At 50.8% G+C, this 23,312-nt stretch overlaps 2 protein-coding genes across 2 annotated transcripts in view; both read right to left on the bottom strand.

The window, feature by feature from the left end:
• GLOTRDRAFT_99128 (uncharacterized protein) overlaps positions 1–447 on the bottom strand; it is a 2,334-nt gene extending 1,887 nt beyond the window's left edge. The window contains exons 1-2 of the mRNA XM_007865835.1: positions 290–447; positions 132–238 (exon numbers count right to left, since the gene is read on the bottom strand). Coding sequence (XP_007864026.1) covers positions 132–238; positions 290–307 — 125 coding nt within the window. The 5' untranslated portion in view covers positions 308–447. The remainder of the gene's footprint in view (positions 1–131; positions 239–289) is intronic.
• Positions 448–9,166: 8,719 nt separating this feature from the next.
• Positions 9,167–11,873, bottom strand: GLOTRDRAFT_137347 (uncharacterized protein; the record flags this gene model as incomplete). The annotated part of the gene is made up of 4 exons (XM_007865834.1): positions 9,167–9,977; positions 10,027–10,199; positions 10,251–11,361; positions 11,433–11,873. 4 exons carry the CDS (start codon positions 11,871–11,873, stop codon positions 9,369–9,371), a joined length of 2,334 nt encoding a protein of 777 aa, XP_007864025.1. The 3' UTR covers positions 9,167–9,368.
• Positions 11,874–23,312: the final 11,439 nt, after the last annotated feature.

The following is a 23,312-nucleotide window of genomic DNA, read 5'->3' as shown; positions in this document are numbered from 1 at the left end:
AAACACTACTTCCTGCTTGCATGGGTGTATGCGAAACTCCAGACCTGGTTGGATAGGTATGTACTCAATATTGTGGAGCTATTTCTATTTCTGTTGTCTCTGATGGTGTGCCTTGCCGTTCCCACTGTGAGTCTGCACCTTCACTGTCCCCGGCGCTTGTCCCGATGAGTCGTATGCATGCCTGCACCTTGTGCGCGGTTTTGCCCTTGGCCGAATATCTACCCCGTGTCTGCCTGGAGTAAGTTGTCGCTCCTTCCTGGTTATGGTGGTGGCTGATGATGCTGTATAGCAGGCCATATTTTCTCATGCCCGGGTCTGCATCCAGGTGGTGTCATATACAGGTGTGTTCTGATGACTGAATGATCTGCTGTACCTATGCATTGTTGGTGCTTCTCTTATGCTGATCTGCCATTGGAAGCTTTCCTAGCCGGCTTTGGGGGAAGGGAGGGGGAGGGCAGAAGTGATAGGCTGATGTGGGCAGAGAAATTGTATTTACATGCCTGTCTCTAGCTACATTGTGAATATATCTCCATGCTCTTTGTGCTATCCTGGAAATGGTGTGATGTGCTTGCAACATAACTGCCATCTAACAAGAGATGATGTTGTCTGATTGGCAATAATTATGTCTAATTAGCTAGGGGACAAACCTAACTTGTATAATTAGATAGAACTGCATAATGCAGCTAATCCTGCATAATTATGCGGGATTAGACATGATTAGACATAATTAGCTTAGGAGGGTTTTCCTGATGATGTCACGGTTTAAGCCGACGTGTTGAGCTGCTCCAGCCTCATTGGCCATGTCGCCAGAATTCACAAGAAAGGAACCTCGCTCTTTAGTGGTTCTTGTCCACCGCGCATCCCGCCCAAGCGTCTTGGAAATCGCAAGCGTCAGTGGACTGTGGCGCGGTCTTCAGTAGAACACTGCTTACCACCACCCTACTTGAGGCTTGCGAGTGGCACCAAGGAAAGGTATATAAGGAACCCCTTGGTCACCTATCCGTCCCTCAGACCCAATTTTCATCTCACTGGATACCACTCACCCTGCATCCGTCATTGCGAAAACCAGAAGTACACCCAAACAATACACGAAGCATTGGAGCGTTGTCGTGCCGTGACGGGGAGCTTCCGCCGTCTTCCCTCGTACTTGTCCGTGGCTAACTCTTCCTTAGACGACAAACCACAAACCGGATCCTGCCACTCTCTCCGCACTATTGTTTGTGCCCGGAAATTACTTGCTCGCTCTCGTGCGATGCTGACTTAAGTCGACCTTCTACGAGTCACGAAGAGCACCAAAGGCCACAGATAGAGGTGTGATCGTACATCCACCTCCCTTCATATTCTCATCACGTCCCTTGCAGTGGCCGGGAACCGAGTTGCGCGTCACAGGGGATATGCCTTGTCCGCGACCGGCGGCACCGTATTGGGGCCGGCAGAGGAGAGGAGCCAACACTGCAACCATTTTGTATCGGTAGGCTGTTTACCTGGATTATTTCAAAAATCTCACCGATATCCGCCTTACAGCTCGGAACTGAGTGCTCGAAGAACCCTGCCCGACACAGGCGCCCTTGGCCAGGCGGCACGCAACTCTGGCGCGGCACCCCAGCAGGGATCTCAGGGCCTTGACGATGGATGAGGTTGAAGACATCCACCACCTCTTCAAGCTCCTCGTCGCGCAATGACGTGGTTGTACCTCTGCTCAAGATGCTCCTTCAGTCCCGTGAGCATGCCGCGCCAGTGCCTTACTCACCATCATCAATTCCGCACTGCCTGGCACCGGATCGCGAGAAGTAGTACAAGCTAGACGCGTCCACGGTATCTTCCAGACGCCAAAGATGACCGCAAACGCTACCTTTCGGGCGGACATGATCCGGCAACTCTGATACGGCCACGCGTCCGGGGTTTGTAAGGCGTCGCCCTCCAGATCAGCAAGCTGAACCACGGCAGCACTTACCTAGGGAACATGTGCCTGCGTCTCCCTTGCTCGTATGCTCGAAGTCGCCAGTGCGCCATCGGGTATAGGAGCTAGGAGTCGGGGGTGTAATTCTGGACATACATTGACATCATCTTCTCTACGAGTTCTTCTTTCGTTGACAGTGTGGGGTTACTTTGTACGCGCAGGCCCACGACCCTTGGCCACGCTGCTTTACTCTCCGATCAGCGGAGTGGCACAGGACCAGAACGGGGAGGAACACGCTCATGAATCTGCCTTCGTGGAAGTTCTCAGTAATATCGTGGGTGTTAGTAGGCCAATGGGCTGCCGTCTTTCCCAACCAATCGTCTTTCCTTGGTATCTGAGGATGTGCGCGCCAGAAACTGACCGTCCGTAGAACGTGAGGGTAACTAAAGAAACGTTTGGACTCGAGTGACGAAGGGAGTGTGCGAGGTGCGATCATCACCAAGAGCTTGATTCGAGAGCTTGATTCGAGGGGAGGGGATACGTCGAAACAAAGATGAGCACGTACCCAGTATACCCGCGAGCTGCGGCGCATTACGATTGGGCGTAGCAGCGATAGGTATGCCTTACTTGCTGCGAGACGAAGCAGGGATAGGTATCAGAGCAAAGCCTTCACTTGAGCGAGAGAGGACAGATGGACGACGAGCACGCAGTCGGGAGACGGGGAGAAGCTGACCGGAGAGAACAAGGACAAAGATGAAATAAATACGCAGATGCATGTCGAAGAAACAGCAAGGCAACATGGTATACAGAGAAAGAGAGCCCAGAGATCGAACGAGACGCCGAGGCGGAAGGTAACGGAGGATGTGCACCGCAGAGTACAGATGAGATGGGTTCGTCCCAGACCCAATACCACTGCATATTCCGACAGAGTTCCCCACGACCATGGTTCGGAAAGGCGAACACATGGAAAGGGTCCGCATTGGTAAACAGCGCAGCGGCGAGTATTGAAAAATCACGACGCCGAAGCCGCTAGAGAGGTGCATTATAGACCAGTACTATCGTTGGATAAGTGCCGCAATGCTCCCAGCTACGAAAGTATATGGCAAAGATATGTAGAGAGTGGCATGATGAGGAAGCGAGGAGAACAAATTCAAACATGGCAATGGCAACTCGACGTGTATTCGAATGACTTCGATGAGGGTAATGCCGTAATCGGCCGTAGTGTTCGACTGTTGCAGACGACTACGAACAGAGGAATACGTCGAGATGGCACTGGTAGGGATGACGGCAAAGGAAAACAATCAAGAGCAAGGAAAGAAACAACCATAGTTGAGAGACGCCGGGACCAAAGCTGGATTAATATTGTTATGGAAAAATAACAGGGATCGAGCACAAATTTGCGCCAGCAAGCCTGAAGGACAGTGAAGCGTGCCTTCTGCCAACAGCGGACGCCAGAGAGAGACGAGGAGATCGGACCGAGCATGCGGAGCTTGAACGGCAACTTGATAACCAAGTCCAGGGTCGTGGAAGAGCAAGCCGTGGTCGATAATCTGTGATAGCTGATAGAACAAGCGACCGGTCCATGAGCATGAGGACAAGCGTAGTTCTTGGTATACGTAGAGAATGAGGTCAAGCGGGTACTAATTGCCTTGAGCTTGACCATGGCCATACCGCTCCCATTCCTGCTCTTACTTTTAGTGTCTCGCGTTCCGCTTGTATAGACCATAGTTGGCGCAGAATTCGAGCAACAAAGGTGAATCGCCACACAGGTCGGCGAATACTGATGACGTCATCGTGTGTTCATTTCGGTGGCAGTGGCTCTTCCCGACATACGACCTTGTCACCTGCAACATTCCTTTTGAAGGCCCCGTCTGATTCTGTTGTATATTCCAAGCATGTCGATGCTCATGTCCGCTGCCAATCTTCAGTTGAATATGCAGTAACATGGACAACCGTTGTCGCGTCAGACTGGTAAGTTCGCAGTTCTCAACTTAAAATATGCCGTCCTCTTCATTGTCTGTCTGAGGCACGCTTGCCCGTCCCGATCAGCAAACGAAAGAAGCGGTGGGTTCGCAAATGCGAGTGTAGGGGTAGAGTAGGCGCCATGAATCTCGTGAGTTGTCGTACTCGTATGGCATGCTCCCCGGGTATCCGCCAGTGCACCGGACCGCAGCTCACCTCCTCGTTTATCTACTGAAGGTCGGAGACGAGGTTGTCTTCATTTGCACTCGACGGCATCCCCTGCCCATGATCCCAACTATCACCAGCCTCCTCATTGGTGGTCGGAGCACGCCTCGGATGCTCAGTCCCAACGAGGAAGGCGGAGAGTTAGGTTTGCGAATATAGGAGAAAACGAGAGCCACAACTAAGGTGAGTGCGACGACTCACCTCAGTCGTGGCACCCGCTGTTCCCAGATATTCACCAGTGATCTGCACCGGTGGGTAAGTACAACCGTACCACAATGATGTAGCGCTCACAATGTCGCGGCTGCCGCTATGCAGAGGGAAGACAGAGTGAAACGCGTTTATTGAGAAGTGAGGCGATGTGTCGAAGGAGGGATTGGTGAGTCACTTTCGCTCGCTCGACCACCTTGTATATGTTTTGTGTGGTGGCTCGCGGAGGCTTTCCACAGCAGCCTGCTCCGTCTAAGTTCCATCACCTTCTTCTCTCCAAATGGTAATCCTTGCATAAGCTCCTGACAGCGAAAACCCTGTGTGCGCCCATTCTGGCCGCATTTGTCTCCAAAGCTATCGTCGGACCTTGACATCTGACATCTGACATCTGAGGCCAAATCCCCTATGTTCTCCACTCATCACCTATCCCCAGATGCGACCCGATGTCATTTGGTAGCTTCCCAAAGTCTCCTATTGACGCACCTTCAGCTGAAGAAAGCGCAGCCTAACAAGTGCGGTGGCGTGGCCGGAACGTTCTAACAAGGCCTTAGGCCTATGACCGTTCGATGCCACCACCAAGAATTGACCCTTACGCCGGCACGGGAGACAGATACAAAGCGTCGTCCTTATTTCTGACAAGGGTATTTACAATCCCCTGGTCGCACTGGCATACCTAAGTCATCAAATGTCTGCCGGAATGTGTTTGCGTTCACAGTTCCGATAGTACTCAAATTCAGAGCCTCCGTCATCGTCCAATACGACGTAAATGAGAGCCTGATGCACCGCATCTTGCATGCTATGGTCAGTTTGTAGAGCCTAGTAAGCTCGTAAAGAGCCATTGCATCCTTCAGACCAAAGATATGTAGTCAAGACAACCGCGTTTCCCGGAGGTAAAGGAAAACGAGACATAGACTCATAGTATGCACTTCACCAGCATTATTTTCATGGCATACTACCTTGTAGACATTAGGGAAACAGATATTATCTACAGGTATACCCCCACGCTCTCGTCGCTGCATGTCTTCCAGTGCCCGCTGGGAGACATGCAGTGAAGGAAGCGCATCGGGAGAGGGTTGGGTCCTGGCGCAGGTGGCAGAAGAAGCGGTGGAGTATGCGTCGGTGAAACTCGAACTTACACTGCTGACCGGGCTCTGTGAGACTGTCCTATCCCGAGCGTGGGCGTTCTACGGACAAAGATCAGTGAGCAATATTGCTTTTTGAACGGACACGGAAACTGGCATCACCTTGGTACGACCCGCAAGCGACTGTCTGACCGGAAAGAATGTGAACACATCGTCTTCTGAAATTGGCTGATATAGCAAGGCCATCAGAATTGACTATACAGTATTTGAGGGATCTCAACCTGATGGTACGTCTCCTTGCTCTCCTCGAATGACTGTCTGAGGCAGTTGGCGTAAGGCTCCTAGACCTCCTCAGCCTTCTGGGTGACGGCGGCTCCACACAGGTCTTCTTGCACCACAACTGTGGCGTTAGTTCGCACGCAGCTTCAGTTCTGTACAAGGACTGCGCAGCATCAGTCCCGGAAGGCTGGCCATCCACTGAAATCGGTTAAGTGCGAGGTAGGTTTGATGTCCCATGGCGGGTAGGGTAGGGTCGGCTATCCTGGGGGGCAGGTCAGCCCTGTGACGGCTAGTGGTGAGGGATTCGAGAAAACTCACATGACGGTTCTTGATGATAGACCCTTCTGTTGAAGCTATGGATAGGAGGTGCGAAAGGAGAATGATGAGTCTGCCCCGTCTTCCTCCACCCCCTTTTATACGTTTTGTAAGGACCGTATGAAAGTACAGGAGGCCACACCCAGCGAGGCCTCCGGTGGCAGCCTTGGCCACGGCAGTGCCTATGAAGCGCGATCAGGACCGGCGTTGCCCCAAAAGGGTTGAGAATTCAATGTGGTTTCAAGCGATACAGGAAATCGAATGCGCGAACCCGATAATTTGAATATCGCAAGTCACTGGCACTCGCCCTTTTGTTTAAACAAAGGGTATATACCAAACTACTGGAAGTGGAACCCGCGCGGGATATTCCGACTTCCACCAGATTGCCCTCGCTGCCACACACGCGGCGTGCCACATCGGTGAGTCCGCCCGATCAATGCCTCATATGGGATGCCCCGGACCCTAATCAACCGGGGACTTGTCCCCCGGACCCCCCTTTGAAGATAGCCTGTAACCCTCACCCTAACCGCGTACCCTAACGCGAACCCTGACCAAACCCGGGGGGAACCCCCCCGGCCCCCCCTAACCCAAACCCTAACCGTCGGGCGGGGGGGGGGGGCAATGCTTGGTGCAAGGGCACTGTGGCAAGCACTCATCGGCACCGGCGGGGGTGATCGCGACGGGCGAAAAATGTGGCACGACACAGGTCGAACTAGTGGCAGTCGGATATCGGCCCACCTAACGCCGAGTTCCACTTCCACTACAATGGCTAATGATACACAATTCTCGGTTGTCCGGATGTTCCCGTGCGTCTGAACACGTGGCAGTTACTTATTTGGTATCAGAAGATAATCGCGTCCCGGGATTGTATGGGACACACCCTCATACACCGGCGGACCAAAACGGGCGGTGCGGGCGCTATTGTGTCTCTACGATAGCTTAGCGCTTATCTTGATCACTGTCCATCGCTGGATGGCATCAGGCAAGCACTATTGCTCGCCCTACCTGCGCGCTTTGACCGCTGGCCCAAGCGCCTCTTACACCTTATAAGCTTTCAGTACTATCAGCACGCACCCCCCGATGTTGGAGCGCCATTGACGAACCGCTCTCAAGCCCAACGATATTGGGAATATCCAGGGCCGCTTCAAGCGCCTCGACCGAGCCTCCGTGCTTGTCTCCCGTCGTAGCTGAAAATTGTTGTGCACCGGCTGCGTAGCGTACCAGCGCTGTGGCCAAGGCGCCGGGGTCTCTTGCTGATGAAAGAATGGGGTGGACGTACCTGGCTCTTGCCTAATGCTACTACTTTGATGCAGCGGAACGCACTCACGAAGCTGCCTTGATATCAGCTCTCAGTGTGACGATGAGCAGTAATATATCAATTGGCGGACGTCTATCCCAAAGAACCCTAGTCCGTCTCATATAGGCGACGAATAATGCAGTAGAAACTGTACGGCATTAAATCAGGCAGATGTGTGAAGAGATGTCTGGATCAGAGCAACGACGGGAATGTGCGAGGTACGATCATCACGGAGAGCTTGATTGGAAAGAGGCAATACAGAGATAAGAATAACAGCAGAAAAGAGATCTAGAGAGTGATGGTAATCACAGCAAAGCCATCATTTCAGCCAGAGCGAATAGTGGCGGAGGACGACACACAGTCGAGGAGACGAGGAGAAGCGGACTGGTGTTTGAAAGGCCAGAGGCAACATAAGCAGGTACGTGTACCACTGTATTTGAGAGAAACAGCAAGACAGTCTCGAATACGGAGAAAAGCGGAGCGAGAAATGCTAGGACATGCTTGAGGCTGACAGTACGAGAGGAAGACGATCCATCGTAACAATCGTCTCCTGTGGTAGAAGGGCAGACATCTACTAGTAAAGACAGGGAGGCTGCGGTCGATGCAGCGGCGTGCATCAAGAGCCGCCGAGGCAGAAGAATGACTTGGGTTAGGGTAATGACGGAAGCAGTGCCAGTGATCGTGCACGTTTCGACGAATCCTCCCGCTGTTCATGAAGCGTTCCGCTCGCATTCCCTCGAGCGACCAACCTATTGCCGTAATCGCTGAAGGTTCTCGAATCCTATGGAGCTCGAATCTTTCCTAACTATCCCTGTCTCGGCTGCCAAAGACACGTCAATAGTACGAGATAATGCACACCCCCAATTGTCTGCACTCAGACGATACATCTCCTCATCCAGCATCATCCAGCACTACTAGAAGGCGTGAAAGAGAGGGATCTTGTGGGTATGATCGGTCAATGCCGCCCGGGGATGAGGAGGGGTGAAGGTGATGAAGTGATGGTTGTCAGAGCATCGTCACGGGCAGATTTACCAAGAACGCTTGTTTGCGGCAGAGCATTCTCCAGGGAGGTCCGATGCCCTCAGCTGAGGATCAGCTGAGGTAACCCAATCTCCCCGTCGGACACTCTGTCCCAAATGAGGTCCGAATGAGTCGTGACCCTGAGTGCCGATTACAAGAGGATAGCATGCAGGTGTTACTGGTGGAGATTCACAGCGTTCAGGAACAGTGCGGGAGCGATACTATTATGGCTAAGACAGGCGACTGTCCTATGGAGGACTCATGGATCAACTAGTTGTTACGTGGAAAGTCCAAGCCAGTTACTCACGATCCACCCTTTGATCGCATACAAGATCGGGACTTGCATACGAACATGAGGCACTGGCGCTGCCGCAGTTCCCGAACGAGCTGGCGGCGTTAGGCGCTGCGGGCGTGGATGCGATCACAGCCTGTTCGGTTACTTTCACGTTGTACACCCCGCGTCGATGTGGAATACAGAAGCTCCCGCATTCGCGGACGGGAGTCCACGATCTTGAACCAATCACGCGGCGGATGACGAGGGTCTCCGTTCCTGTCCAGTAAGTGTATACGCTTCCCTGTCGGCATCCACTTGAGCATGTCCGCAAAGACGGACTTCGCGGATAACGTCGCGGAGAGTCGGTACGATAACGACATCCTTGCGTGAAGCTAGGCCGTAACCGAGTCCAGGAGGACGATTCGGACCATCTGTTACGGTTGGAATCACGAAATCCACCGCCGTACATGACATCTGTTGGCGCGGCAATGTTCGAGATGACCAAGAGGTGTGGTTACGCATACACTGGTCCTGAATCAAATCAAGTTACGCACCCATAACGTTCTGCGTGGGCAGAGACTGACATCTTACCGGTGCTGAAGTTCGATCTCAGACACGATGCATAAATAAGCTATGGAAGGACCATGGATAGCGTACGATAAACTGGTACAATCGTATGAACAGAAAAAGCATAAAGGTAATGGACGAGTCTATCATAGCAGGAGACTGAGGCGCTTGCGAATATCCAGACGCTCGCTGCCGCAGAATGTTCGTCGCATGAAGCAGGGAATCAACATCTTACGCGATCTAGACCCGGCTGCGTTTGCTATCGGAGGACTGAGCTTCGGGATGTACCTCCACGTCATCGCCAGCCTTGCGCTTACGAGAAGCACTTGACGCATTTACGATAGCATCTGAGATGCCGCTGGCCTGCGCGGACCGCATAGCGGAGGAGACTACCTGCGACGTATCCAAGTTCCTCTGCTTCGTTGGGTCGTTACATGGCACGAACTCGCGTGCGGCCGGGTCCGCCTTTGGCCAGTCCTTAGCACGAAGCGTGTCTTCAAAAGCCTTCAAGACCCGTTCATGGGTCAAAAGGTCCTTCTCCTCAGCTGCCATGTGGTGGCTGTGGACAAGTCGGCCTAGCTCGTGGAGACATCGGGTAAGGGGCGGATGGTCAATGACCTCCACCGTGCTCCATTCATCAGAACTCAGCCATCCGTGCTTGCCATATCCCCCGGAGTGGTCAAAGATCTCGTGTACACGCTCCGGCATGATATTTGTGTCGACATGACACACTACGGTGTGGAGGACAACCCAGTAAACTGATTCGAGGTCGTGCCACGATTGATGTACGACGCGGGGGACGCCCTTTGTTTTCCGTTGGAGGGCGATAGAGATGAATTGGATAGTTCCCTGAAGCAATTTCAACAATGCGATCTTTAGAGGAAGCGGCGTGACCTACCGTAATCCGACGAAGATCGGACGTGGATTGCTTGTCGTTGATAAAGGAGGCATACTCCGGGTCAATGAGAAAACCCCAAGCGTTGTGCTCTTCTTTGCGAGAAGCACTGATCATGATGTTGTTGATGCTAATATCGCGATGGAGGATGCCCGCCTTGGCCATGTCGCGGAGACCTGGTGAAACAGATGAGTCGCAATGTAAGACAGAAAACGCCAGTCGCTTACCTTTTACTGCATCCCTCACGGCTTTGACTAGCTGGCGAGTCGATGTGAACCGGCTCAAGGGAATACCTACTGATTCTAGTACGACTCGATAATGTGTACGTGGGCAGAATTTGGCCTCGGGCAAGAAGGCGTTGACCCTGGGAGCACAAGTATGGTGGCTCTCTTTCTTTTGCGCGTGTACTACCGTCTCGACGTCGAAGCCTCCTCGGCACCGGGCGACACCGAACATATGCCCCTTCTCATGTATGCGCGCATAAATGTCCTTCTCCGGCAGTCGGTCGGCGTCGCGCCACGCGTCTTTTATGACAACGCACTGGCGCATCTCCTTGCCCACTGAGTAGATTGACTCCGACGCTGCCGCCGATACGGCTAACCAGGTCTTGGTGCCGCGACCAAAAAGGGACCGCGAGCTGAAGAGGGGACCGCCCACAGTAACATATGTTCCCGGATCATCGGAGGTCGGACTTGCGGGCGCTGCCATATAGCAGCTACGATATGGAAGATCATTATCAGTGAACTTGCGGTTGTGCTTGACAACACCATCTTCGACAGCCTTGTGATATATCCGCCGCAGGAGGGGCAGAGGGAAGTCGTCAGGTACCCCAGTCGTGATCGATGAGTCAATACCCATAGTATTCCCGCAGAACGTCGCAAACCCGTGCAGGAACTGCACCAAAGGTTTGAAGTCTGTCTTGTAGTGGAATGACTCGGAAAAGATGACCGCCGAGCGGTCCCATCGGTAGAAACGGGCAATATCGTCATAGATACCCATACCAAGCATGTAGCATCGCGGTCGAGCTTGGAAAGCGACAGCGCCGTATTCCTGAAGCTGGTTCCATGTCTTGGTCTGACCTTGTGTCATGTCTCGACTGGGGTCGTTATTCCTCGCGGGATCCTCCTCTCTATTCGGCTTCACCTCAATAAGGCCGAGGGCATGGGGCCATCGATCCTTCTTATCGGACCCTTTGTCGACCTGTATCATCAGATCTGGGGCAATGTTGCGCAGTCTATCGTCGCCCTTTGCGAACTTCCGTGATGTGTCGTGGACCGCCAGAGGTATGGTGTCGCCTCTGTCTCTGAGGTGGTCGAGAATATACTGAAGTGACTTTACCTGGACGAATAAAGAAGAGCGTAAGCCCTTCAAGAATAATATGATGTGGTTAGAAGGCGGTGACTACGTACGAGAGGCTTATACATGGGTCGCTCCCTGTCGCCTTTATCCCCTGGTTTCACATCGTTCAATAGCTCTTTCAGTTCTCCAATCTGGCTCTCCTTCAGCGCGGATATCGAGTCCTCTGCATTAGCCGAAGGGAAACACCAGGACAAGAATGCGTCCATGCTCCACGCGCCCGGTGTGTGTGCTCCGGCCTCAGAGCCGTACAGGGATGCGTGAAATCCTTTGGGTCTTTCAATGGACTCATGTTGAGAAACGGCAGAAACGCTCGCTTGAGACTTGTAGGGTGTTGTATTCGGTGTTTTCAAGGGAATTTTGCCCATCACCGGTGTGGTGGGTTCGTCCGGTGGCACGTTTTCGGGTGTGGATGACCGCGACGAGTCAGACACATCAGACACAGGAGGAGATGGAGTGGTAGGAAGAGCGTGCATAGCAGGAGAGTTAGACATCTTAGCGTGTGGTTCAAAGGGAGGAAGAGCCACGTACGGAGTCTAAAAAATCGCTCGAATTGCAGGACCCGCATGGGCTGTTTGCCATAGTTTGGTCTGTGATAGTCCTGCGTGGCTCTATCGATGAATCGATGTTGATTCTCACCTAGCCGACTGCGGCCTTGTTTGGTTGCAGGACAATGCAGGAAACGTGCGAACCGTAGGTGGCGCTTCGATAACGGTGGTCACATGACCGTGTCAGTCACGTCACTCTGAGTCGCAGTCGTCCGCGGGCCGCATACGGCTCAGATAACTAGAGCGTATTTGCAAGGCCCAAAGTACGACTTTTGATCCAAACAACGGAGCTGCTGATCCAAAGATTTAGCCGAAGGCTGCCTACCTAAACCGGTAGCCCTTGCTCCACCCGTCCTTCAGAGTTGTCTGCAAGACTCATATTTCTCGTTCCCTCGCCCTCATTCTTGTTCAGCGAGCCTCTACATATACCTACAATACGTCTCATACAAGTTTTGTAGTAGTTAGACGCGACGCAAAGGAAACCGAAAATCAGCCGCACGTCGCTGAGCGAGCGTGCCACACTGATCCATGAGTCCTTCAGACAAGTGGAGCCTCTCTTTCCGCAAACTTTTGGGCCTTGCAAATATCCTCTACTTGTGTAGTATGGTGATGGCGCACAAATATAGTCATTGGCTGAGGTGCCACGCCGGTTGAGATCTCTGACTCCTCATTGGCTCCTGCTTACCATGACATAGCGCTTGACTGCAAGAAGCACATTTCTGCATCGGGAAAGCCGGAAAATGTCTTACGTCTTAGGCGTCTTACAGCCTCCTATCGTCTTAAGGCTTAAATATGACCTTCGGTAGCACGAGTTATAGCTATTCAGTCCACCCGGATACTTGGCAGTCTAACAGTCCACTAGAATAGAAATGATTTGGTACAACAAAGCAGCAGTACATATGGTATACTATGTTGCTATAGGGGGCACGAGTTTTCGTCTTAAAACTCGAAAACAGGCTCTCAGATCTAATCATCGTTTACGTCTTATTACGTCTACATCTTAGACGTCTTGCTAAGATGCATAAGACGCTCTAAGATGATTTCCCGTTTTGCCAATGTGTAGTTGAGTGATGTCATACTCATTAGTCTAGTACTTGCTGCAGTTGAAGCATGTCAACTTGGTGGGTTGTGCTTGCTATTAATCCAATCATGACTGGAACATACACATTGATCTTATGTTGGCTATAAGAGGTTCTCAAATGTTGCACTGGTGTTCCAAAGTAATATGCTGACTGCTGAATAGTTTGATGGATTATTACCGTGGGAATTCATCTCAACGTTGATTGTTTTTCCCATGCATAGTCTGAGTCTATATCTGGGTGGCAAGGACTATGATACAATCTCTTTGGTCACAGGTATCTTAGGCCTGTGTTTTTCAATCTCTGCTGCCTCTGGAACCCTGATTGCTTCCACTCATTGGTCTCTATATGTCCCCTTGAGGAACTGAAGCTGGTACATGTGTAACTTCTCATTTGTTGAGTACTCTTTCTGATGACCATGACCTTCAGCTTGGTTCAGGAAAATGAGTGCGAGGGAGCCGCCAATTGAGGTTTGGCAGCAGACGAGCACTATGGTTCCGGTAGGATGTAACATGGAGTCTGTAGGTATTATTGACTGTCTCTTCCACTGGGGACAAGAGACCTGTGTGACAGAGCTGCCAATCAAAGATTGGCAGCGGAGGAGGACTTTGATCTATGTTACTTATGTCTGGTAGTGCAGCTGCTACCATTCCTTGGGTTGGGTACAAATCCAATGCTGTAGTCTTGTTGTAGTCACCAATACAGACAGACTTTTAATCTGTTGGAGTGGTAAGGACTATAAGGGCCACAGGAGGACAAAGTAAGAATGAAGGGGACATTGCAGATACAGACCTAAGGGATTGTAGAACCTCCGTAGTCAGTACAGTTAAGTTGTATCACACACACACCAATAAACAGAATCTCGTCTTATTGCAAGAGATACAAGATAGGCTATTGAGCTAAGCAGGTTCTCTGAGATAGTTGTAGTCTAACGATCTGCTTGCCCAATCCGTCCATCTATCACTCAGTAACCAAACTCGACCAAACTCAGCGCCACTCGGTGGCACCCTCCTTACAGGGATTTTGATATGTGCATAGGAAAGAGTACTGTATATATCAATTGGATAATTTATACACCTGATACTATCACTTATCAAGCAGAACTCAGGACTTGTGTCCTGCCATGCATACACCACCAATTTGAGCCCATGTTGATGCCATGTGACACAGCCATCGAACCCGGCACGTGGTGCCACCCTGGCCACTGCTCAGCCACACGTCTCAGCCACATTATTCCTGAGCTTGAACAAGAGTGTAGACAGGTCAACGTGCACTATATGTGAAGTCAAGTGTGGTGTCTGACATTGTCTCGACACGGACAGTCAGGAAGCCAGTGGCTCAGCCCATGTTGTAATAATAATGTAATGTTTCTGGACAACACTCCTGTGCTCCTTTACAATGTTTAGGGACAATTGTCCAGGCCTAATGTAATGGGATTTCAGGTGGCAGGCAGGCAGCCGTGAACCGGGCTGAGCTTGAATGGCTTACCCCGGCATCCCGGCAGGCAGGCAGGGATCGGGGCTAGATCTGGTGCCCCGGGAATGGCCTGGGGGGCTAAGAATAGGCTGGCTGATCATCCAGGCACCTGGGTGGCTCCAAAAAATGCGCAAAAATTCGGATAAAATCAGAATATATTGGCGGGACCTGGACTCCACATGTTAGTGCTATAAATAGCTGATGGGTATATATAGACCATGGCAGATTGCAGCTTGGCAGCTCATAGAAAATCGAAAGAAATGCGGAAAAATACAGAACAATTCACAGCTACTGCCAATAGTTCATGTGCACTAATGGCATCATTATATTACATAGTACACTCCAAATATGGCAATATGTGGTGTGGCACAGTTCTGGAACCCAATTTCTATGCTCTTTCTGGCTCTGTGGTCCATTTATTCTGATTCTTCTTTGTTCTAGCTCATATAATACCTGACACAGACAACGTATGGAGGGGGGCTAGTATTTAGTGTTTTTCTATGCTTATACTATATGCTACATCCTGAAGTTTTAGGATCATACTCACCCCATATACGTCTACAGGTTTACATCAGACTTTGAGAGATTCCAAGCAGTGCATCATTAGATACTGCTTTTGGGTGGTACCCCTCCTGCGGACCCCCCAGGGGAGTGGAATGTGGTTCAAGTGCTTGTTAATACCTCTCCCTAGAGTAGATAATCATACCCCATCACATGGAACACATTTCCAGCCACACATCCCATTATTTTCTGAAATAGTATCACTGCACCTCAAAAATACACTGTTCACCTCACCCTGCACCAGCTGGTATAGATTCCAGCCTGGAAACAAGGATCATATGTTCTCAGATTTGCGGGCCAACCCTTGCTGAGGCAATTCTTGTCCGCGTGGTAGGAGGATATCATCCCGCGTCCTGTGGTATTCCTGCAGCTCTTGAAAAATATAAAGAAATATATACATCAATGACTGCTCCCCTCTAGACCGAGATCATGCTGGACGGCGGGAAAGACGGACTTCCTGCTCACTTTCAGCGTGCTATCAAAGGCGAAGAGCAGATATTGCGAGGGGTATGCAAGTCTGTCTGTCCCCCTGTCTTACCTCTTCTCTTGCTCCATGAAACTCCACCTCTCACGAAATTCTCTGATTAGGAACTTTCGCGGGAAGGGACTATTCTACTAGAGCCACCCACAGCGGAGGCATGGCCACATGCGGGGGAGGGAGAACCGTCTCGCAAGAGATGTCGCTTCTATATATTTAGGTTTTGGATAGGCGTTTCGGATGAAACCCCAAGGGCAAGCACATAAGGTGAGCACTGTCAAGCTAAATGCAGAGTGACGAATGGCTCTTGGGCACGAACTGTTCACACGCATTCAAATGGTTAGTTACACGCTTGAGGAGGAGGGAGGTAAATACTCGCTTCCACAGACATGGATCGTATTCTGATTCCTTGTTGCATCCATGTCTCATCTTCGAGCGTAACACGACCAAACTTAGGACTAGCTAGATGCCTTCTCCATTGTTCTCACCAGATGCATGTGGACCAGAACCTTAAGTACAATGGGCAGCACGCTCGCCATACCCTATGGGCCTGGAATAGTACCACGAAGCCCTTTGTCCTCGCAACTCACCTGGAATAAGCAGACAGAAAGAGTATTGCAAGCAAAAATGTAAACACGCCGCTTGAGAAAGTGCAGCACCATACCCGTTAAAGGAGTTATTGGACGTGCATGCTGGTGGCGAGAAGAGCAGTTGGACAGTTGGTCCCCTCAAGAATGAGGTTGAGAATACTATCGGCATGAGTTTTGTAGAATGGTGAATGTAGGGTCGTCTAATGATAATAATATCCAGTTGAGCGCAACTAGTAATAACGATTTGCCAGTCCCAGTATTCCGTGCATTATGTACCATGCGCGGCTGTTCTGCGCAGATCACAAGACAAATTTTATAGGGTCCTCACAAGTTGTTTGGATTGTAGAAGAACTAATGTAACATCCAACATGCGAAGGTGCAATGCATGTCCGGTGATGTGACCAGGCTCACATGATGTCCACATCTGTGATGAATCGCTCACAACGCCACTTTGCGGTTAACACGTTTCCTTCATTGTCCTTTGACCAGTGATCTAGGCGAGAATCAACATCGATAGAACCATACGAGTCTTCCATACCAAACCATGACAAACAGCTCCTGTGGGTCCTCAAGTTCGAGTGATTTTTCAGACTCCGTACGTGTTTCTTCTCTTCCCCCAAACCACACCGCACATGGCTGACTCTCCTCCACCCACTCCTTCTGACGTTTCTGGTGTGTCTCAATATGAGTGGGGAACAGGAAGGGAGAATTCTATACCTCCCTCTACGGTGCTGAGGCTGGCCAGCATCAGCAGGGCGCCTTCAGCATGGATAGCTTCTTGGAATTATGTTTCTCTGGCGTGGTTATGGAAGATGCATTCTCCAATGTCATGGACGACCAAGTGGAAGAGCTGCAGCGGAGGTTAGCCGCTGTGAACCCGGGGCCCATCCACAACAGGGAAAGACCGATGTATCCATTGATCGTATGTAATCATCGCAATTTCCCCATTCCAGAGTGTCATGCTAATGATGAAACCTGTCGTTGAAAAGATTCCTGCCCTACAATATATCTTCACGATCTTTAAAGGTCTCACGGATCGCGCCACCCTCCAGCCCTTGTGTAAGGTGGGCGCCACCGAGTGGCGCCGAGTTTGGACGTGTTTGGTTACTGAGTGATAGATGGACAGATTGGGCAAGCCGATCGTTAGACTACAACTACCTCTGAATCTGCTTAGCTCAATCACCTATCTTGTATCTCTTGCAATAAGACGAGGTTCTGTTTATTGGTGTGTGTGTGATGCAAGCTAACTGTACTGACTACGGAGATTCTACACTTTTTTAAATGCTCACCGCATTCAAAAAACTACTGTTTGTTCGCGACTTATCGCATAGGTACACAGATACCATCTATTACTCAAAAATCGAACAAAAACACTATTCTATGGACTCGAACGCATCCCCAGACCCGCCTACGTTTATCGACGGTCGAGCGGCGCCATTGCCGTTCCGCCCTTCATCGACCCCAGCACGATTCATGCCAGCAAGGCTGAATCGGCGAGGCGCATCCGGCGTTTGGCCAGCTAGCCGCATAGAAGAAGCTGCAGACCGAACTGACAGGATTATCCACCAACTGTCGATGCAGGCACTGACCTTGAATTCCTACGAGGAGATATTGGCGATCGTCGAACAACTAGAAGAGGAGTTGGACTGGTTTAGGGATACAGTTCGAACTGAGGCTGCGAGTAGGAACTGGGAGATTAATATGGACGAAGGGGACCGTGTATGACGGACTATGCAGAGGCCGTTAACTCGCTCACGGCTAACCTCGATCGTATGGAGGCTCGACGCGTAAAACACAAGCTCGAGACGAGGTCCCCAACCGCTAGACGCGCTACGACGCATCTGCAGAGAGAACGACCTGCCACCCCACGTCCGTCGCACGAATCAAACCCGTCATCGCGGGCTATACCTAGTCCACCCGATACTCGCCCTGATGTTCAGCAAAACGTTGACGTGCAAGTCAACCCGGTGCAACTACCTATTGTGGAGCCGGCCCCCATCCCAATAGCAGCTCAACAGCCGCCATTCGGACTGCCAGGACTACCGCATCCCCCGCCGACCGGGGACTATTGCACCGAGCGCATCCACCCGTATACGAGCGCCCTTTGGAGAAATGCCGGGTTCATTTGGTACTTCCCTGTGACCGGACAAACTGGCGCAGGGAACGCCAACATGACTCCAGAATATAGTATTGCAGCGAGGACAGGAGGAGCTGTCCCGGCAGATGAGCAAGGCTCACGCCGAGGAGCAGAGCCCCCGCCCGCTCCAATGAATACGACTATGGACCAAATCCCAACTCAGCAAAGTGGGATTGGCCATCTGGGCCCGGCAGAGTGGACACAATACGTCGGCGATACGGGCATGGTATCAGACTGGCAAACAGATCCTGTTATTCAGCGATCCATTGGTAAACTATTTGCTCCTCATCAACCAAATGAGGATCAAGCTACGTTTGATGGTAGGGTGGCGGCCGTACAACGGCTGATCAACCCTCCCAATCAGCCAACACCCAGAAATGGACAGCGCGATCGGAGCCAGCACAGAGTGCAGCCCAACAAATTCACTGTCGATTATGAAGCTGCTCAGAGTGGACAGAACATAGGTTCGAGCCCCGACCATATCTGTCCCCTGACGCTGGAGGGAGTATCTCCAGAAGTGCCTTCCTCAATGCAAACACTTACGTCAAACCAAAATAGTCGCAACGTGACACGAGAGGCTAGTCAGGCCAGCGTCCACTCAACTTCTCCTCAGGACGTGAACATGTGTCGAACCGTTGCGGCGACAGGCTACACTAATGAGCCTCAGGCCATTAGGACTGTGGCTCGCGGAAACGAGATCGACGGCAGTACGATTCGCCTCGATCAGACTCATGGCGTACATCAAAGTAATACGTCTCAGCCGACTGCACTCGTACCATACTTACGTGCTGCGCGAGGTGCCAACTGCGGCAACCCCGGTGGCGACCCGCCCGACGACGGTGATGATGATCGTCAGGGACGAGGTAATGACGACCATCGAGATCGCCCACCTCACTTACCTCCAGATAATGGCCGTAGATCACATCCACCAGACCGAAGACCTGTAGGGCAACCTACAAATGGCTCTGGCGGTGGTGGCAGAGGAGGAGGAGGAGGTGGAGGCGGAGGCGGAGGAGGCCCAGAAGACCCCCCTAACTCAGGCCGACGTCAATGACGAGTCACTGTGGTAGTACCTACAGGTGCAGGAGGCGGAGGGGGCGGAGGAGATCCACCAGGAGGAGGCGGAAACCCCCCTGGGGATGACCCCCCTGATGATGATGGAGATGACGACGTCAATCCCAGAAACATTGGGCGCCGTGATTGGCAGCGAGCAGCTACTCCCGTGCACGAGTACGAGGACGAACTAGTAGAGAAAGCGTTGATGACGATATGTAGTGCACGTCGAAGGGCTGCACCCTATACTCCGGAGACACGAAACTTTAAGCCAGCCGCCAAAAGGTTATATGATGGCAGGGCGGATATACATTTCTTTGAGAAGTGGCTGTCAGACATATTGACAGACTTCGATCTCTTGGGCATAGGGCGTGATAACTATGATCGCCAGCACGTCTTACTCGTATCTAAATATTTTGAAGGCGATGCCGCCGAATGGTTCTATCAGGAAGTCCAGGATTACAACCAAGAGAAAGATGAATGGACTTTCCCTGAAGTCATAGTGGGACTAATCCGTCGCCACCTCTATTCCAAGGAGGCTGACAACATGTATGAACGGATTACATATTCAATGAAGCATGGCATTCGGCGCATGGTAAATGAACTCGAGTACTGGGGACGCAGGCGAGCTGCCAAGCCCCATGAGTATGACATGAAGAAACGTATATTTGACAGTATCCCCGACTGGACCCGCTATGACTGCTTATACGTTCGACTGCTGACTCCCGAGGAGAGTCCATTGACTACAGTAGTCGAGCACATAGAGGCCCTGGAAAAAGCTAGCAAATATGAGAAGTCTACATTCAATGCTAGCAGTGTGCATAGAGGATCTCGACCACCCGCACCTACTCGGTCCAATGCTCACCAGCGAGCAAAGCCGACACAAGTCGCTCAGCCAACGCCCCAATCCCCAAATATGTCGGGAACTGGGAAGCAACAGCGGACGGGTGATAATGCACGATGGTCTCGTCCTCAACGAAACTTCCAGCATCCTCGACAACCAGCTCCAGCTGAAAACAGTCACTTCATTCCTCGTCGAAATACTCCGGCTCCTCAACGACCTAATCAGGATCGTAAAGATGCTCCACGAGGAGCGACTAGTGGCCCTACTCATCAAGCGACGAGTACAGACTCATGTTTCCGCTGTGGTCAGAAAGGACACTTCAGCAAAGATTGTCCTACTCGACCAAAAGAGCGTATGAGAGCCATGGATGACGATCAGGGCGAAGACGTTGCAGAGACCATCCAACCTGAAATGGAAGATGAGTACGAAGCACCGGAAGGTGATGGGTTAGCTGAACCCCTCGAGGAGGATGAGTATGACTTCTACAATCAGGAATATGATGGTGACCAATATGACAACGATGAGCCTGAACCTGATGACAGAGTTGGGCTCATGCACTACGATGATAATGAGGCCAACATCGCTGACTTTATACTGTCGGACGATGGCGAAAGCCCTTATGAGTATCTTACCGCTATCCAAGATCTATCAGATGAGGAGATATTATCATCGGGTCATGATGCATGGGCAGATCACCATCCTGAGTTATCTACTCAAGGAGTCGGATCTAGTACCCCAGACTCAGATGACGAGACAGTGCATACAGTATTCGTTGGAGATGATCCATCGTCCAACGAATATGAGATGCCAGTTGGACCAGTGCCACCACTGATTAGTGATCTTCAGCGCCCAATAGATGATCTCGAGTTCGAGAACCAGCTATTACGGGAATCTAATGAAGCACTTGGCCAGGAGAATGATCAACTGACTATGGATAACTGTGCACTGCTACAGAAACTCGGGATATGTGATGCCCTTAAAGACAATATCTTAAGGTTAGAGCAGACATCCAGGAGTTCAAATCCCAGGATGTTCTGCCGTATATCTTGCCCATTAAAGAAGTTAAGACACCTACAACTTCTGCGATCACTACCCCCGTCGATGGCGACTTAGTGCCAGTACGCAGCTGATTGGTGTTACGTGACACGCCAGGCAATCGCCCAACACGAACAAATTCAGAGTGTCAATGCATGACTGGTTACATCCGCATCAATGGTATTTTGGCCCATGCATTGTTTGATTTGGGCAGCACACTTGACTGCATTAGTCCGGACTTTGCGCGTATTGCGAATATCATGTGTTTTGAGCTGAATAACCCCCACATCCCTTCAGCTCGGCACTGTGGGTAGTCGCTCGAAGGTCAACTATGGTGCTCATTTGAAGCTTTCGATTGGCGGTCACTCCATTGATCATTATTTTGACGTGGCTGATATCGACCGCTATGATATTGTAATTGGCACACCGTTTTTGCGCGCAAGCCATACAATTATGAACTTCAAGGACAATATGTTATCGGTATTTGGGAAGATCGTTCCCTCACCTCCAAAGGGGGAGGGACAGGTGCACACGAAACATATAAAGAGCAGGAAGCCTGCCAAGACAGATCAATCCCATAAACCAGAATGAATCCCTGGCGCGGCGATGGTCACGCCGCGGCCAAAACGGCGAGTAACTATTGAGGAAGTGCCAGATGAGGAATTCACAAGGCCTCGTCAATACTCGTCTGGACCATTACTGGAATTAGTTGAGGATGACTTAAATCAACCAAAGACTAATGATTCGTTATACGGTAATCAACCTGGTATCGGTAATACTAAAGGACCTATTGAGGACAAATCTCAGCCTAAGGACCCTCCTACACAAGACGCAGAGACACATAAGACTCGATGAAGGGTCCCAGTCAGGCAATCCAGCAAATGGATGGGCGACGTGAATCAGAAAATACCATCATTGGGTATGGACTTCGCGCCTACACTCCACTCATCATATGATGGTCCTCGAGACAAGTACGGCAATGAAGACCCATTTGGAATTAACGAGTCTATATTGGACACATTCGAGGAATGTATTCGGCATGCTCATGGGCATGGTGATTTCACTGAAGAAGACATTCCACGACTTAGAGAAGAATGGTTGGAGCAGTGTAAAGATCTAATGGGAGATATTCCATTGAGACTACTCCCATTGCGACCTATCAATCACCACATTCCTCTCAAGGATGATAATGCTCAATATAATTATCATCTGCCTCGTTGTCCTGAGTCAATGCGACTGTTGCTCTTAGCCAAGATCGAACGGTATAAATCTGCGAACTGGTGGAAAGATGTTACAGTCAGCCAAGCTGCTCCTCTTCTATGCATTCCAAAGAAAGATGGTCGTTTGAGGACAGTGGTGGATTGCAGACAGCGTAACGACAACACGCTGCATGATGTAACACCATTTCCAGACCAAGATCAGATTTGTATGGACATTGCGAAGGCTAAATGCCACTCGAAAATTGACATGTTGGACACTTATGGACAAATCCGAGTCGAGCCAAAGGACATATGGAAAACGGCATTCGCCACTATCTATGGTACTTTTCTCAGCTACATTATGCAGCAAGGCGATACAAACGTGCCGGCTACATTCCAACGACTTATGACATTCATATTCCGTGAATTCATTGGAGTGTTTGTACATGTCTATCTGGACGATATCTCCGTATTTTCAGACTCTATTGAGGATCATGAAAAACACTTAGGAATGGTATTCGATCGTCTCAGGCAGTATCAATTGTATTTGAGTAAAACTAAGTGCAACCTCTATTCGAAGCGAATGGACTGCCTAGGTCATGTAATTGATGATCGTGGACTTCATGTGGACTCAGACAAGATGGCGCGCATTCGTGAATGGAGAATGCCTCGTAACTTCAATGAAGTACAGCGGTTCCTAGGCCTTGTGCAGTACCTCGCACACTTTATGCCTGATGTGACAGCCTATACTGGGCCGCTTGCAAGCATGTGTCGAGATAATCGCTCATTTTCTTGGCAACCAATGCATGATAAATGTTTCGAATCGATCAAAGCAATGGCTTGCAAGGCCCCGATCCTTAAACCTATCGACGTTAAAGTCAATGAGCCTATATGGGTTATATGTGATGCATCGGTATCAGGCGTTGGAGCTGT

This window comes from Gloeophyllum trabeum (assembly GCF_000344685.1).
Source record: "Gloeophyllum trabeum ATCC 11539 unplaced genomic scaffold GLOTRscaffold_00004, whole genome shotgun sequence".
In the NCBI taxonomy this organism is placed as follows: domain Eukaryota; kingdom Fungi; phylum Basidiomycota; class Agaricomycetes; order Gloeophyllales; family Gloeophyllaceae; genus Gloeophyllum; species Gloeophyllum trabeum.
Note: the sequence above shows the minus strand (reverse complement) of the source record. Positions and strands in the feature narration are given on the sequence as shown.